The 16,717-nt window shown below is 41.3% G+C and overlaps 2 protein-coding genes across 2 annotated transcripts; both read left to right on the forward strand.

The window, feature by feature from the left end:
* The first annotated feature begins 275 nt into the window (after positions 1-275).
* Positions 276-8,392, forward strand: si:dkey-117n7.5 (uncharacterized protein LOC559444 homolog). The gene is made up of 8 exons (XM_064342036.1): positions 276-299; positions 615-683; positions 1,559-1,612; positions 1,965-2,013; positions 3,673-3,870; positions 6,469-6,531; positions 6,908-7,093; positions 7,625-8,392. The coding sequence occupies exons 1-8, from the start codon at positions 276-278 to the stop codon at positions 7,636-7,638; spliced, it is 657 nt and encodes a 218-aa protein (XP_064198106.1). The 3' UTR covers positions 7,639-8,392.
* Positions 8,393-12,480: 4,088 nt separating this feature from the next.
* Positions 12,481-16,105, forward strand: ucn3l (urocortin 3, like). The gene is made up of 2 exons (XM_064342654.1): positions 12,481-12,921; positions 14,280-16,105. The coding sequence occupies exon 2, from the start codon at positions 14,295-14,297 to the stop codon at positions 14,736-14,738; it is 444 nt and encodes a 147-aa protein (XP_064198724.1). The 5' UTR covers positions 12,481-12,921; positions 14,280-14,294; the 3' UTR covers positions 14,739-16,105.
* Positions 16,106-16,717: the final 612 nt, after the last annotated feature.

Consider the following 16,717-nt stretch of genomic DNA (forward strand, 5'->3'; position numbering starts at 1 on the left):
ACACGACTGACACAGTGGACAGAGAGGTTATTGTTCACTGAAATGCACATAAATTGCAGGAGATACAGTGAGCTTAATTGCAGCCGGGGTACACTGCATGCTGGGTAATTGGTAGGATTTCCATCGTAACCGTCCCTAAGTATAGCAGTTGAGCTGGGGGAGGAAGGCTTAATTAACACTGAGAGAAGGAGCTATTTCTAAACTGATCGCAATCTGAACTTTCTGAATGCATCTCATGCAAATTTCTCCTTTTAACCAGAAGTAATATTCCCTTGATGTTGATTGGATTGGAGCCCTTCGTATTTTAATGAGAATCATCTTTCTATAAAACCCTCACTGTGTCATTTATTTATAGTATAGGGGCTGGACATCAAGGGACAGTTAGTGGAATGTGGAATTTGCAATCTTCTGTTTGTTTATTTGTTTGTTTGTTTGCAGAGGAGTTGTTCATAACCACATATTTTCTCTATTCTTGGTTTGTTAGGATATCAATAAATACTTATGGGGATGATGCATTATGATGAAATATATTCCCATTATTATTTTCCCTATTGCGTGCAAATTTGTGTATTCATCGAGGATGTTTTTTTGTTCATCGGAAGTATTGAGCCGAGGGGAGGAGAGGAAGAAGTAAACCATGCCACAGAGGGCCCCCAGGCACCCCAGGACAAAGTGGAGGAAATGTGAGAGACTAGTCTAATCACTTACAAGCTGAAGACTTTTAAGCATAGAAGTCAAGTGAAGACTCTGGACGCCATTTTGTTTGCTTGGAGCGTTCAGACCCCACTGGCTAAAAGATTCAGATGTTCAACTGAAAAAGAAATATGACAGAGGAAGTCTTCAGGAGATGCCAGTGTCACTGTGGGAAAAATTTTGTCGACGTGGAGATTGTGTCATTAGACTGAAAGGAGTGTCATATTTTGAGCTCATTATGACATTGTATAGAATGGGTTTTGTGTGTAATGAATTGTGTCAAAATTAACACCTGCTGTACGATCCAACTTGGTCTGCATTTTTAATAGCTGTGCCGTAAAAGTTCATTTTATTTTATACAGCCTCTGTGTCTCTGTGTTTCTCCCAGTGGTTGATCACAAATGCCCTGATAAATCTGAATTAGAACTAAGCATGCTCTTCAATGTACATCAATACCTTCTCTTCATTATTAAAATAAAGTGTTCCAAAGCTGCCAACAATTTAGCAAATTTAGAACTCCAGGTCCATAGAAATGCATGCTGGGATATGTGCATGTTTTAGAGTCATGCAAGTTTCTTTTGGCAGCTGCAACTTTGACTCCATACACAAAAATTGACATTTCAATTAGCATTTGAGTTCAAAAATAATTTCCTGAATAAATTTATGACAGCTGAGGCCAATTATTACCCTTAAAAAATGTGGTGTTTCAGCAGAGGCCTTTAGGTTAAATAATAAAGGGTTTGTCAAAGCCAGTTTTTCACAGAGCACAGCAACTTTTTGTCCAGATAGCCAGTGGCAGAGCTTTCAGTATAGAGTATTTTAAATTGGACGCTGTAACTCAGTGATAAATCTTTATCGTCTACAGGGAGAGCTGGGACCAGAGGGAGCCAAGGGGGAGAAAGGTGACCCAGGACTGTCTGTGAGTGCCCTCTCCACATGGTTAAAAAGTGTTTGGACCCACTGAAAAATGGCTGGTGGTAAAACAAGGTCACAATGAAATGAGAGTATGAACGATTAAGAAATTAATACAAATTTCTGATTTCTGATTATGTAAACCTAAACAGCCTGCCATGTAACTTCAGCTTTCAGACGAGCGTTCTGTTGATCACTGAGTGTGTTAAAGGCGTCGCAGTGTATTTATCGGAGTTCAGAGACAAGAGCAGGGGTGCAGTGTCGTTTGGGGGAAGCTGGGGGTCAGTTTGCGGCAGAGAGAGATTTTATGAGACAGAAACCAAAGGAAGGGGGTTCTTTCTGCATGATCCGTCCGGCAGGTGGAAGAGGTGAGAGAGCTGGTGACCAAGGAGCTTTCGGAGAAATGTGGTGAGTATTGAAAAGAATAACGCCGTCATCATCATCATCATCATCATCATCGTGAGGTATCATTATCATCATCATCATCATTATTCTGCTTTGTACGTCTTGTTTTTGTGTGAATCTATGTGTGCTGCACATATCACTGAAAACCGGACACAAATATTTGCCTTCCCCAGATAATACAGAAAGAGTACGGTACTCACACTAAAAATAAAATGCAATAAATGGGGGGTATTTTCAGTTGCATAGTCAATTTTGTGCAATTTCCTTTTGGCCCTAAACAGAAATTCTCCCTTTCATACTGACCCAAACTGAAATTTTTAGCCATCACTCCCAGAGCTAGAACTGAGTGCTTCCTCATCTATGCCCACGTTGTCCCACTTTGTTATAGAACCTCAATAATATTGTCTTCTGATTCATGTCATCATGTACATATTTTAAGAGGAAGCATTATCTCAAATGTAACTTAATGGAAACGGAATTGACCATGAAGTGGAGGAGAATGACAAGCTTTACCGTACGGAATGGGTAAAAGCAACTGCTGATGTCATTGTCTGTCTCGCTCCATGACATAGCAGTGAAGATACAGTTCACTGCCGTTGTGATTATGTGTTTCCATGTAAAACACAAGTGGGGGTACAGGTCCCCTTTAGACACATGAGCACGACACCATTGTGTGCAGTGTAATACATATAACCAGTGTGTGTGCGTGTGTGTGGTTCTGTGTGTGTGTGTGTGTGTGTGTGTGTGTATTTTTGAGAGAGAAATGTGTGTCTCCATTGCAGTTTTTTTCTCTCTCTAAAACTCCCACTGGTGTGGGACGGAACCCTGTGAGTGTCGCCATCTGTCTCGTTCTCCACTGAGACACTGCGGGCTTATGCAATGAGACGGGGGCACTGAACTTATTCACAAGAACAGAAGCGAAAGAAATGGTCAATGGTTTTGTTCTCTACCGGAATTCAGACCCTCACTTTAGATTAGTCATTAGAGCATCTGCACATGGAGGCATATAGTCATCAGGTTTATGCCACTGTTTCTTTTTACATACTGTATGCTACTCCTGGATTGTTCCAAAAAAATAATATGAAATATGAAGTGGTGGCCTTACATATTTTAATAAATAACATATGCTACATGACTAAAAATATTGGGACGCCCCTTAGTCTGGGGCTGTTTTACATGGTTTGGGCTAGGCGCCTTGGAAACAATTTGGAGAAGGCTTATTCCTGTTTGAGCATGGGACGGGCACACAGCGATGTCCATATAAAAATGGTTTTGTTGACATTGGTGAGTAAGAACTTGACTGGCCTGCACAGAGCCCTGACCTCAACCTCATCCAACACATTTGTGATCAGTTGGGAAGCCAACTGCGAGCCAGGCCTCATTGCCCAATCTTGCACCCGATCTCACCAATGCCCTTCTGGCTGAATGGAAGCAAATCCCTGCAGCAATTATCCAACATCTAGTATAAAGGCTTCCCAGAAGAGTGGAGGTTGTTATAGCTGCAAAGGATGGACCAACTCCACGTTACATGTAATGCCCGTAATTTTGAATGAGATGTTGGATGTCAGGTGTCCACATACTTTTGGCCATGATGCAGTGTGTGGTTGCCTATTGAAGGGACTAAGAATATATTTCAGTAAGAACTGTGTTTGGCCATCCCAGGCAAGGACTTCCTGCTGACGGTGAACTCCGTGGACCCGGATGCAGAGAGCATTTTAAGAGGTGACAAGGAGGATGAAGAGGAGGAAGAGTCTGCACTCTCTCATAGCGATTCTGAGGACACAGGCAGCGAGGATAAGGAAATAGTCACAGCTACCCAATTAATGACAACATCGAACAATTCCTTCAACAATATCACAAGTAAGTCGTCTTCCCTCGTTCATGCACATGGCTGATATTGAATGGTTCAACCATGAGAAAGATAGCCAGTGGGATTATCAGTGAGGGTGATATCCTGTTGGATATCAGTTAGAATGATGTCCTGTCGAATATCAGTGAGGGTGATATCTTGTAAGATATCAGTTAGAATTATAATCCTGTTGGATATTGGTGAGGCTGATATGCTGTGGGATATCAGTGAGATGGATGTTTGATATCGGTCAGGGATACGTCTTGTGGGGTACCAGTGAGGTTGATATCCTATGGAATATGGATGATATTTTGTGGGATATCAGGAAAGCTAATATCCTGTCAGTTATCAGTGAGGGTGATATCCTGATATCCTGTTAGATGTCAGTGAGGGTGATATCCTGTTAGATGTCAGTGAGGGCGATTCCTGATATCCTGTTAGATGTCAGTGAGGGTGATGTCCTGTCGGATATTGTTGGGCGTGATATTTAGGCCTGCGTCACACTGACAGATCCATTTCCCCGCTCCGTGAGATTTCTCCTGGCTTGATTGGAAATTAAATTAGACTGCGTGTAATCATCTCAGAGAACTCTTCCCCCGTCACAGCCGGCTCCCCCGAGAGTTAGAATCGGATGTGGCTGGAGACATCAGAACCCAGCGTATTAGCGCGGTTCATTAGCCGATATAGCCTCTCGGCGTTTAACAGGCACTGAACCCAGATATTAAATGCTGTTAACAATAAAGTAACCAAGGACAGGAATAACTATGTAAGCAGCAGTTATTTGCTATCGGACATCGTCATGTGTGTCTCTGTTTAATAGGAGTAACATGCTAATTTCATGTTGCACTCTTGTTCCAATCTCCTATATGAATAGGTACCACGGATACTATAAATATTTTCGAATGAGCAGTGGTCTAGGAGCACGGCCATGTTCTTTGTCAGAGCTTCCAAGCTCCAACATGTTCCCCGTCTTTTTCAAGCGAAAAGACATGCATTGCAAACACGATTTAATGGATTTATTCTTTGTAAAATGTGTGATACATTCATCTTTTATTCAAGCTTGATAGAATCTTAGTAGCATTGTTGTATATCATTAAATGCATTGTTCATATTCAGTCCAACATTCATCTATTTTAGTAAATATGCTATTAAGGAGGTTTGTGTGACTGAGAAATTCCATGCACTATATGTACAGTTGTTGTAATGACAGTTTAAGGAGTATAAATAACTTTTTGCTGCATTTTACACCTTGGTGTCTTCTAGCGCATTTGCTAACATTTATTAATGCTGAATTTAAGATGTACAGAAAGGTATTTTTATGATACATAATGGGGCTTTTCATGTTTATAAACTAGTAATGCATGCTTTGTCATCTATCGATGAATCAGACGATTCACCTTTGTCATATGCCACACTCAAATTGTCTGATCGTGACCTTATTTTAATTATGGTGAATCTATCAGGGAATGCTGTAGAAAAAGGAGAGAAATGTCAAGGCAGTGCATATGAACAGTAAGGCAGTCTCGGATCGTATGGAAACAGCATTGCTGTGGAAAGTGGAGGGTGGAATGTGTATTTGATCAACCTGATCAAAGCAGTGATAGGAGACGGCTTCCTGCATCCACCTTTAACGGGGGGAAAAAATTCAAAGCCGCACTTCATCAACCTCCATACTAGAGGAATTTTGATTCGGAATTCGATGCAGGAGGTTTCATTTTAAGGTGAGTCGCGTTGAAAATTCACTGCAGGGAGTTTTATGTGATCCACTATGTATTCTCGACCTTGCTTACGAAAGCATGCCATCACTTATTAATTTCACTCACAGGAAGACTGGCGTGATAACGAGCATTGTGCTGAAAGCAGGGATAAAATGCAGCTTAATAACATATAATGAGCTGCTTTATGTGTTGAGCTGCTTCATGTGTTATTCTCAGCCAGAATGTGTATGTATAATAGAATACGTAAATGTGTACGGAGAATAATGTTTTAATCGCGCCAAGGTGGATATATTGAAATTGTCACAATCAATTATCCCTTTGGAAAGTTGCATATCCTTACGCAGTATCATGGTCGGGGGCCATGTACACAGGTCCTGACATGGTTTCACAAAGAGCCCTAAAACCGAGAAGCGTGAGGTAGTAAAACCCAGAGGTTCTTAATTGCCCATCCCCCCCACCTTTGAGTCTCATCCCTCTGTTTTGGATCTGACCCGGTCAGTGTGAGTGCACACTGTGATGATGTCCAGTGTTCATTCGCTCTAACGGTGTTAATTCAGCTCTTATCAGATAACGTTCGGTCTCACATTCCAGACAGGGACCAAATGTTATCTGTTAAGAGTTGCATTAACACCGTCAAGTGTCAAATTAACACTGGTCATTTTACTGTACACTTCTGCCTCAGAGTCTGGCTTTGTGAGAGGGGAAAGCAGGGGCATCGCAGGCGCTAGTGGTATTACTGGTGCCAAAGTGATGGTCCAGCAGACACTTTCATTGACATTTAAGGAGAAACGGTGGGGGGGGGGCGTGAGAGAGAACTGCAGCGGGCCCCGCCCCTCCTGCCTGTGGGAGCTCAGCTCTATTATGATGCAGTCATTCATTTCTCCCAATCAGGCGGTGAGGGGAGAGGCGAGTGGGGACGGAAGTACAGGCGGCACCCCCCGGCCCTTTTCTCAGGTAAAATGCCAAATGACTAAGACGCTGCACCAGGAGGGAGCGTCTGGTATGAGGGCACGTACCTCTCTTTGTGATGTCATAGTTTGACCAGGAGGAGGGGCACCGTTCTGTACAGAGTAAAACTTTCTGTGGTAAATCAACTCTGGCTGCACTCGTATGTAGTCTGTTAGAGTCGAAATAACGCTGGACAGTGCACTGCGTAAGTGCACTGTCAGATAACTTTTTGTATTTTTATATTTAAAACATTTCAGCTTTTAAACACTCTGGAGAAGTAAAATTGAAGACAGGTCAAAGTTTTGGCAGACTCTTGCATTGCATAATTATTGAGTGCTCAAGACAGTGCCACTGTAAATGCACTCCTCTTTCCCGCATGCAGGCTTGACCTCTGACCCCTGTCTGGCGCCCATGTTGGAGGGCTCATGCACGGAGTACATCCTGCAGTGGTACCACCACGGCCGGTCTGGGGAGTGCAGGCCCTTCCTGTACGGGGGCTGTGGGGGGAACCACAACCGATTCGCCACCAAACAGGCGTGTCAGAGAAGGTGTGAGGGAGGGAAGAGAGGTGAGGAAGAGACCCACACACACACACATGTATGCATGCACACACACACGCACATGCACAGACACACTCACACACACATATTGTCCTATACGCACTGTTAGTGATGGAACATGCAAAGGCAGAAATGCACCCACACAAACATATTCACTCTCTCATAGTTGCGCGAGTGTGCACTCGTATTCACATTTCCACATGCACATTCATGCAAAGGTTCATGCAAACAGGGTACCCACTCTCACATAGAGATCTCCACAAACACACATATACACACATGCATACACATGCACAAGTGTGCTTTTGCTTTACACAGATTAATCTGTGTCTAAGCTGGTCACAGACAATTTGAAGAAATGTAGACTTTGAGCAGACAACATCAGACTCAACAGTGTTGGTGCCCTTGCAACTTAAAAAAAAGTATTCTTTCAGTTATTGGGACACTTTTGGTTTGGTTTTCTCCAGTTGCTTTATCTTATGGAAAGCAGATAGGGACAAAAAGCACTAACTGTCCCACACTTTTGTGTTTCCTCACAGATTCTGAAAGGTGAAAGACATCCTGCCAACAAAACATTTCAGATAACTTTTATTTTTGTAAATGAGTGTCTTATAATTGCTTTTTCGTTGTATATTGTTTTTTTATATACAGTAAACTTGTTAACACTGAAATTTGATAACATTGCCATTTTAGGTTGGTATTACCTGAAATGGAGAAAGTACACAGAACTGATTATAAATGAATGTCATTAATCACTATATTCACAGTACCTTTGTGATGTGTTAACAGAAACACAAACACACATATAAATGAGTACAGTGGTCTGTAATATACACACTGTGTTGGGGGATACAGATAAGAAATGATGAAGCATACCACTGTGCCGAGAACATACCATTTATGGATAATGGTATATCGGTGCCATGAGTTTTTCTAAACCTTGTTTTAACCCTGCATCCTGTCACGTGGCATGTTATGTTGGCATTCCAATAATTTAAATAGCCAAAGAATTGATTGGCAATAAAAGAGTTGAGACTTAAAATGCAGGGGAAAAAACAGCTTGTGACAAATTCATGGCCTCATATACGGGTGACAGGGCTGGTCTTGTGTTACAGATCTCATTCCCAATTAAAATGCGTACTTTGAACTTTGAGCCAAACCAACTTCTCCATTCCATTCATTAAGAGCAGTTGAGATCTGCTCTTAATGAGCAACAGTTGTCTCTTTATAACCTGTAAGATTTTTCACCCACTTTCCACTAATTAAACAAAAGAAATGAAATGCACTGAAATAAAATATTAACTTTCTTTTGAGGCTTTGGGATGTGATTTTGTGGTGTGTCTGTACGTGTTTGTGTGCGAGGGTATGAGTCTGTGTGTGTGTGTGTGTGTTTGTGTGCGCGTGTGTGTGTAGTTGTGGTCTTATCCTCAGGCATGCTCAGGGCAGGATATGTTCTTCCTTCATACATCCTGCCTGTTCCGCCTGCTGTCAAATAATATTTGGGAAACAAAAGACCACATTTTCCAGCTCCCTTCCACATTGTTTTTGCTTCTTAAATCGTTTCTATACTTCCCTCATCCTCCTCTTCTTCTCTCTCACACTCTCGCTTTCTCTCGTGATTTCCTCCTCTCTCCTGTCTCCCTTTATAAATCAGACCTGCTCAGTGAATAAACAGCTATCCTGTGAAAACTGGGCGTCTCCAGTTCCCCCCTCCCGCTGGGGCTTCGTGCCTGACGCGCGCCTTTACATATGCCTCAGCAGCAGGGGGCGCTGTGGAACAGGCTGCGGTCCAGATGAAGGAACAGCAAGGCTCTGTAGGGGCACGTCCAAAATCCCCCTGCCAGACAGGCACTGTGTGGCAGGGGATTCCTCAGTAAGTCTACTGTTCATTCAGAGGGGAAAGAGAAGGACATTCTCTCTCTCTCTCTCCCGCTTTCTTTCTCGCTCTTTCTCTCTCTCTCTTTCTGTCTTGCTCTCTCTCTTTCTCTCTGTCATGCACACATACACGTGCACACACACACGCACACACACACACACACACAGAGAAAAATGCAGAAGTATACACAAAGACTTCCAGTTGCCATTCTACTATGATCGTGAATAAACTTTCAGGTGTAAGAATAAGTAATGAGTCATTAATGTCAGGAGCTGTTATCTATCCCTCCCACTCCGCTCTTAGGCAGTGCTTTATTTTTAACTGAACTTCAGTCATGAGAAGCTGTCCGCCCACTAATTTCTTCATAATTAGTCTTTAAAATGGCTCATTTCAATGCATGGAACTTAAATGATCTAGTCATTTGCATTGGTGTCTCAAATTGTATCTTAATAACTGTATCTGTGTAACAAATACAAGCGATTCTTTTATGGTCACCTACCAGGCAACCCCTGCGTTCTGTTCCCGTATGACCTATATCCTCATACACTCCCCTGTCTGAGGCCAGTCTCGTTTCCAGATAGAGATAACTCCCTTCTGTTTGACAGAGACCAATCTTTTGCTCCTGATAGAGGAGATCGTCCTTTCTATTCGATGGAAGCCAATCTCTTTTCCAAATAGAGAGTTGTCCCTTCTGTTTGGCCGAGCCCAATCTCTGGTTTCTATAACAAACAAAAAAATCCTGTCCTACCTCTGTTGGAATACAGTCTTTTTAACCCCACAGATAGTCCCTTCTGCCTTGTACCTGGCTATGTGTCTGCATCAGCTCACCATCCTCCGCTCTGCTGTAGTATCCCAATAATACTCATTGTTCCAATCTTTATAAATATTACAGAAGAATTAATCATTTGACCTGTCTTTTGATGTTTTGAACTGGAGCCATTATAACCGTCCGATGTTAGAGCCGTTATACCCACCGTAGTGTCACTTGAATCTGTCTCCCGCTTTGTTCTGGCTCTTCTGTAAGCGAGCTAACGCTTCCCTCCGGAACCACGCTACTAAACTAAAGCAGTGCACGGCTCCTTCAAGACTGCTGACCCCCAGTGGTCAGAGGATACCCTGACAACGACCACGCTGTACCGCCTGCCCAAGGAGTCGACTGCGGCCACTTCAGAACTTCAGAGGCAAGCGGCTCCCCAATAAGTAAAGCAATGTGCCCCCGGTAGGAATAAATAGCGTGTTAATGACTAAGTGCTAATTGGTGACAGGGGCCCCTGCTAAGCAATTATCGTAGATATTGAAGCGGGGGCATTAAAAGAGAGGAGTACAGCGCTTTCAGGGAGAGGACGCGGGGAGGTCACTGATTACACCTCCGCTGTATGCCCTCATTACGCTCACACAGCCGCCAGCTAGACACCTCCTTTAGACATGAGGAGGCGCGTTCCTGCGACCACCTTTAGACGTGAGGAGGCGCGTCCCTCTGACCTCCTTTAAAAATAAGGAGGCGCGTTACTCCAGCCTCTCAAAGAGTTAAAGAGCAATCACGTGTCACAACTGTCACTTTTTTTTTTGTACAGCCAATTTCAGTTTGAGAAAATGACAATACTTGGTTTATATTCAGCCTTTCCTCAAGATTAACCTGATTCTGGTTAAATTCCGGAATCGCTGACTGTTTACTCAGTAGCGTGGAAGGTGATGTGTGATGGGAGAACTATCCCGTCCCTTAAGGGATAGTTTACTTTCTGCAGTTTAAAAAAATATTATTGCAGTATGGAACAGCTGTATTTAGCAGCTTGAAAACTCAGCCGTACTTGGTTTTACACTCGTTTGAGAAATATTACTGCTTTTATTATGACGGATATCCTAAACTACATACTAAAATTCCCATCTGTTTCAAGAAAAATATTTAATCTAAAATGAAGTTCGGTTTGAAGGCACAGCCTGTGTTGTGTGACTGTTTACTATGAGCCTGTAACAATTGACGGAGACATTTCCTGAGAATTGTGGGTATTTAAACCTTTGATTGTTCTATTGATTGGTTTATCGGTTGATTTATCAACTCTGGAGCTGATATATCTGTACCTGAGAACCAACAGCAGATGTGATGGGGCTTGTGTGACCTGTAATTAAAATCTCCATGCTACCATGTCTACAGGAATCGCCATTTGACTGTATGTTTGTAGCCTTCTTTTTTTGCTACGATAACAGTGCACATTTGACAAACTTTTTCTACAATAAGAAACTAGACATTGCAGTGTTTATTGCCCCTCTGTGGAATAAAATCATAACAGGATACAAGGATATGAATCATAGTTATTAGAATTCACAGCATTCAGTCACCCTGGCTGGTTGACTGACACTATGTTCAATTATTTAATTTCCAACATGTGCTGCTCATTCGTGTGCCAGAGTTGCATTGTGTCAATATTTCCCCTCTCAATTAAATACATGCAAATTCATTTATATTAGTTCCATGTGTGGAAGGCAGTACCGTGGTTTAATGGGCGCGGGGCACTGCTTGTAACAAACATCTGGGGTGTATATGTCCACACAATCACGTGTAGCCCTTCAAGTGAGTAATCAAAAAAGCATTTTCTGAACTTTCTGGCAAGAATTGATAAGTATAGATAATTGTGTTCCCTCAGTTGTCTGTGCTCAGTCTGACAGTAGTTGTCACTTGGATGAGAGACCTCCTGGAAACAAAATTATGTTGGTGAAGAGGTGTTGGTGGGCCAGTCGGGGTCGCTGTTCCTTCTGGACCAAATATTATCCCAGTGACCCAGCACAGCTATAAGACCACCGTGCTGTCTAAAGTGTCGTCCTTTGACAGAGGCGACGGAGCGAAATCCTAGCTCACTGATCAAGCTCCCTGGAAACTTTCCGAAAGGAAAATGGCGCTTTACGTTTGTCACCTTATCGGTCCCTAAATCTGATTGTGTACAAAATCCCGAGCATTCCCCACCAGCTTTGAATCTCCAGGTTAAAGTCGCAATTTGAAAAAGTAATTTGATTTGTCTGTTTTGGTGCAATTTACTGTAATTTTAATCATCAGTCGGTTTAAAATGTCAGTGAACAACTTTTAGTAGACTGCCTATTGCTCTTGTCTCTATATCTAGTGCCCAACTCATTTTGACACATGTTTAAGATGGCACAAACCTACTCAACTTTCAAGTTTAGACATGGTAAATGATGGTAGCAAATTTATTGGGTGGTGTAGTCAGCAGAAGTGAAAGTCTTATTTGGGTGATAAAAGGATTGTAGCCTAACCGTTGGTCATTGATTGTAAGTATATAATGTATGCAGAAGAGTCGCAAACTACAAACAACTTTAATCTAGTTCATTTATTTATTTAGAGTCTGCAGTTGAGAAATTAAAATTAATTATCGAAAATGTGTGTTTATGTATTTTTTTTTCCAGACACAGTGATTTTTGGGAAGTTGCAAATAGTTTAAATTAATTACTTAAGCACTGTGTGTGTGTGTGAGAGAAAGAGTTTTGCTTTGTCTGTTCGCTTTTCCTGGACTGGCAGCACAGGAGCTGTCTGAGGTGCTTAATGTCAGGGAATTCTGCTGGTTGATATTTTCGTTTCTCTCATAAACAAAGGTCTGAAAGAGCGAATGAAAAAATTTGACGGGTAGGCAGTGCCGCATAGTTCACTCGCGAATGCACGTAGAGCCAACCCACATCTGACTCTGAGTGCGGAAGAACAAAAATGTCAAACCTGTGACGTAAGACCGCGTTTACGATTGCAGTTCGACGGGACCCTTGTAAATGAATTCCATTCGTAAGGAATTACGGTGTAAACTCGTGATCAGACTGGTTATATAGTATAGACGAGAAGAACTGGTCCAAAGAGGAAGTTTTCACAAAGACGGAATTACTAAACTAATGTAAACATTTTCTTTTTACATCTCCTAAACTTTGTGTTCATTGTGTTTCGCCCACTTCAACTTCAGGATCTGGGTAAGTCTTAATTCTTTTCTATCTCATAAGTGACTTCAACATTCAGCAACCCGTTATTTTCATTGAGGTTTGAAATAAATTTTTTATATCTGGACAGATAGCCTACATTGCACTAAAACTTCACAAATATTTCTTCAGACAAATTCAGCGCGTACAGCAACCGGTAAAGGTCCCTAAATCTAGGAATATTTTAAGATAGGTGAAATATTGTTTTCTGTTATACAACACTACAAACTGAAGTGTACAAATAGCTTTCATTTTACCTATATATTTTTGTGCGTTCGAATATATTTTGAACATGTTCCATTTTAACCACGTGTGCTTTTTTAGCCGAGTTCCTCAGTTTTAATAGACTACCATATATCATTTCCGAAAAATTAAAAGGAAAAACACAGACTTTTCCTCGGAGTTCATTATGATAGGTCTTTGATATCTTGTTTTATCTTGTAGATAGCTACTATTCGCATTTTTCCATATGCCTTGACTACAATGTTTCGTCCGCTGAACGTGCGCGTGTTTTATTCATCCCGGTAGAGATCCGGCGCACACAGATAAATTCACATTAGGCTAATTAGTCCTGAAACTTTATATTAGTCAATTAGTTCAACTTGGCCCATTATATAAAATTTCCAAGCCACTCGTTCGGAGGAATTAAAAAAATAGCTCCGTTTGTGCAGATCCTCTCTCTTGTTCTTTTGACTTTGCGCTTGTGTCTCGAAGCGTGTCGGGGATAGATCGCCCAGGTAGAGCCGGTCAGCATGCAGCGGAGGCACCAGAGCGGCAGTAATGTCGGAACAGATGGCTGAAATCTTAGCGGGAATGCAAAAAAATAAAAAATAAATAAATAAAAAATCACCAACCGAGTCCACAACTTGTCTTTAGAGCTTTGCACGTGTTCTTACGTGTGATTCAGGTGGGAGCCGCACACCTTCTGGTGAAGGGGACACAGCAGGTGACCACTCGTTTTATCAAGAACTTCCATAATTTACTATGAATCAAGGGACGTTTGTGTTCAATAATTTAATCTATGTCCACGCAGTGAGAAAAAACAATCTAGGTCCCACTGAAAAACGAATGAGTGTTGGAAACGTGTTTGCCCCAGAGCGAGATCAAAACATTTAGCTAATGAATGAAACCGACAAGGTGATCAGAAGGCAATCGTCGTGTCATTTAGATTCTGGACGGGAAAACAGTGCCGAAATGTACCAGTAAAGGACGGCGCGGCAGATTTAACTTCAAAGAAAGTTACAAAGATAATAATGCTTAGACGGCTCAACGAATCAAAACCGCTTTTCTCCATGGCGTTCGCTACCTTTATTTCCCTTATCGTTAATTAACCGCTCTTTTCTTATTCCCAGCCAGCGCAGGACACTATGATGTCGTACATGAGAACCCTGCTCGTGTTCGCCGTCCTCTGCGCTCCGACGTCCAGCATCTGCTTCAGACTATACGAGAGCGAACTGAACTTTCTGTGTAACAACGACGTTCTCTCTGGAGCCAAGAAGAACGAGCTGCCGAACGACTCGCAATCAGATGAGCGGGGCTTCCTCTACTTGCCCGAAGACAATCTCTCTTCCGTGGAAACCCGAGAGAAAAGGACGTTTCCCGCCTCCAGATACAAGTACATCACCCAGACGCAGCTGAGAGGGAAGATGTTCCAGAACAGCGCTAAAAGCGATCGACGGAGCAAGTTCACCCTCTCCCTCGACGTCCCCACCAACATCATGAACATCCTCTTCAACATTGCCAAAGCTAAGAATCTGCGCGCCAAGGCGGCAGACAACGCGCGTTTGATGGCACAGATTGGGAAAAAATAATTTCATCACTATGAAATCGTGCACAGTATCTTTATATTATTCTGTTATTAGTTCATATACAACTCACACGTGCAGCTGCCAGTCTTCAACTTCACTTGTTTAAATTAAGCTTTGCACACTAACTTTCAATGCTTCATAAGTAAGCAATAGTAAAGTCCCCGCACCTGGCGCAAGCCCTGTGATTGCTGTAATATGTTGTTGTTTCCATTTGTCACTTCCTTTATGAAGCGCAATAGCGCTTAAAAGCAAACAAACACCCTTTTCCGCTATGATTTTGAAGTAATATAGCCTACATTTGGCGGTATCAGGCGTATGCTCTTGAATTTGAAGACGTCATTTTTTGTTATCTGCTTGAAGCTATCATCTTTGCCGGACAGTTACTTTTGCAACGAATTGTGACAATACATATCCGAGTTTGTATTCAGTTTTTGTATTCGGTATTTTTGTTTGTGTATATGCACTTTTTGTTGATTTATCCAAATGGGCTAAGCATATGAGGTTTGGCAGACTAGAATTCTTCTAATACATGCAATTTAGATTGAATAACCTCATAAATATTGTATGGAACCCACATATTAGAAATACCTACTTCTATTTTGTATATTTTGTTCTGAATGAGCTTTATGTATGACCCCCTGTATTGGGAAGAAATATATATTCAGATGAATAAAACAGGGTACATTTTTAAGTTCCCCAGATTCTGAAGGATTAAGAATACTGTGCTTGTAAGCAGACTAGACTGAATCTTTTATGAATTCCCATAACCGTTATCTCCATTAACGATGTATGTTGGTCTACTGCATGATATGCTGCAGAATGTAAACTTTACAGTTGAGAATCTTGTGACATGTGAACAACTTTTAGAAACAGTTTTCTGTGTTTTACCCAGTCAGGTTGAAAATTGGTGACAAAACAAACCCATAATAAAAGAAAATTATTACTTTCGTAAATAAAGACATTTTTCTTTTAACAGTTCTTTTAGTATCAAAGAATATAGTTCTGCCTTTTTTGAGTCTTCACTATAGCTCATTCCCTGTTCTGTTAATTTATACATTTATACATTTTTTGTTCATTTTCATCAAGGTTGCTAATATTCTGGACCTGACTGTACAGCTGTTTTCTAGGGGTTTGTATCCAAATATAATTGTGCACTTGGGAAATATGTATTGAAAGCCCTGTACTGACATTGTAACATATGAGTTAATTGCATACTTTGTAAATATCAACTTTGCTCTGTGTCTCTGTGTAAGAAATCAGTATTGCATATATCAAATACATGCTACTGTGGTTATCTCAACAAATGTACTGCAAAAATATTTTTATATTCAAAGTCATTATTTTTTCTGTAATAAATTAACGCAGATGAACTGTCTGATTTTTTTCCCCAGTAACTTTGCCTGAAAGAGGATCACATTAAACATTACACTGGACTTTTGTAAATGATCACTGTGTTCAAGTATTACACTTTGCAGGATCCATTCTCTATTTATGAAATAAATGCACCACAGGCACAACAACAACAACAACATCAACAAAAATAGTTATTTCATTGACTCTGAATAAGAACGTAGGTTCAAATACAGACAGAAACACTTAAGTGACTTCACCTAAGGTTCTACATGAAAACGGCTCTCAGATAAATTAATATTTTTAACAGCTCCATCTATCCTGGCAGGTAAGTGTCAGGACAGAAAACACAATCCACAGTTCGATAATTAAATATGGTTTTTAAAGTTTTTTTCATAATAGTTAAATCACATAAACATTCCCCACAATGCCTGAGTTAAATTAAATTAACTCCAGAAGATTTGGAACTAGTTTGCCCATTATAAAAGTATAATTATCCCACTGAACCATGTGGTATCATGGTACATGTCACAAGTTATGATTGCCTGCATCATCATTGCTGAATTCGAAGGGGTATGCTCGTGCCAAAACGATTTCTACGGATGACCACAAGGACCAATTATTTCTCCGAA

Source organism: Anguilla rostrata, chromosome 7 (genome assembly GCF_018555375.3).
Source record: "Anguilla rostrata isolate EN2019 chromosome 7, ASM1855537v3, whole genome shotgun sequence".
NCBI classification, from domain to species: domain Eukaryota; kingdom Metazoa; phylum Chordata; class Actinopteri; order Anguilliformes; family Anguillidae; genus Anguilla; species Anguilla rostrata.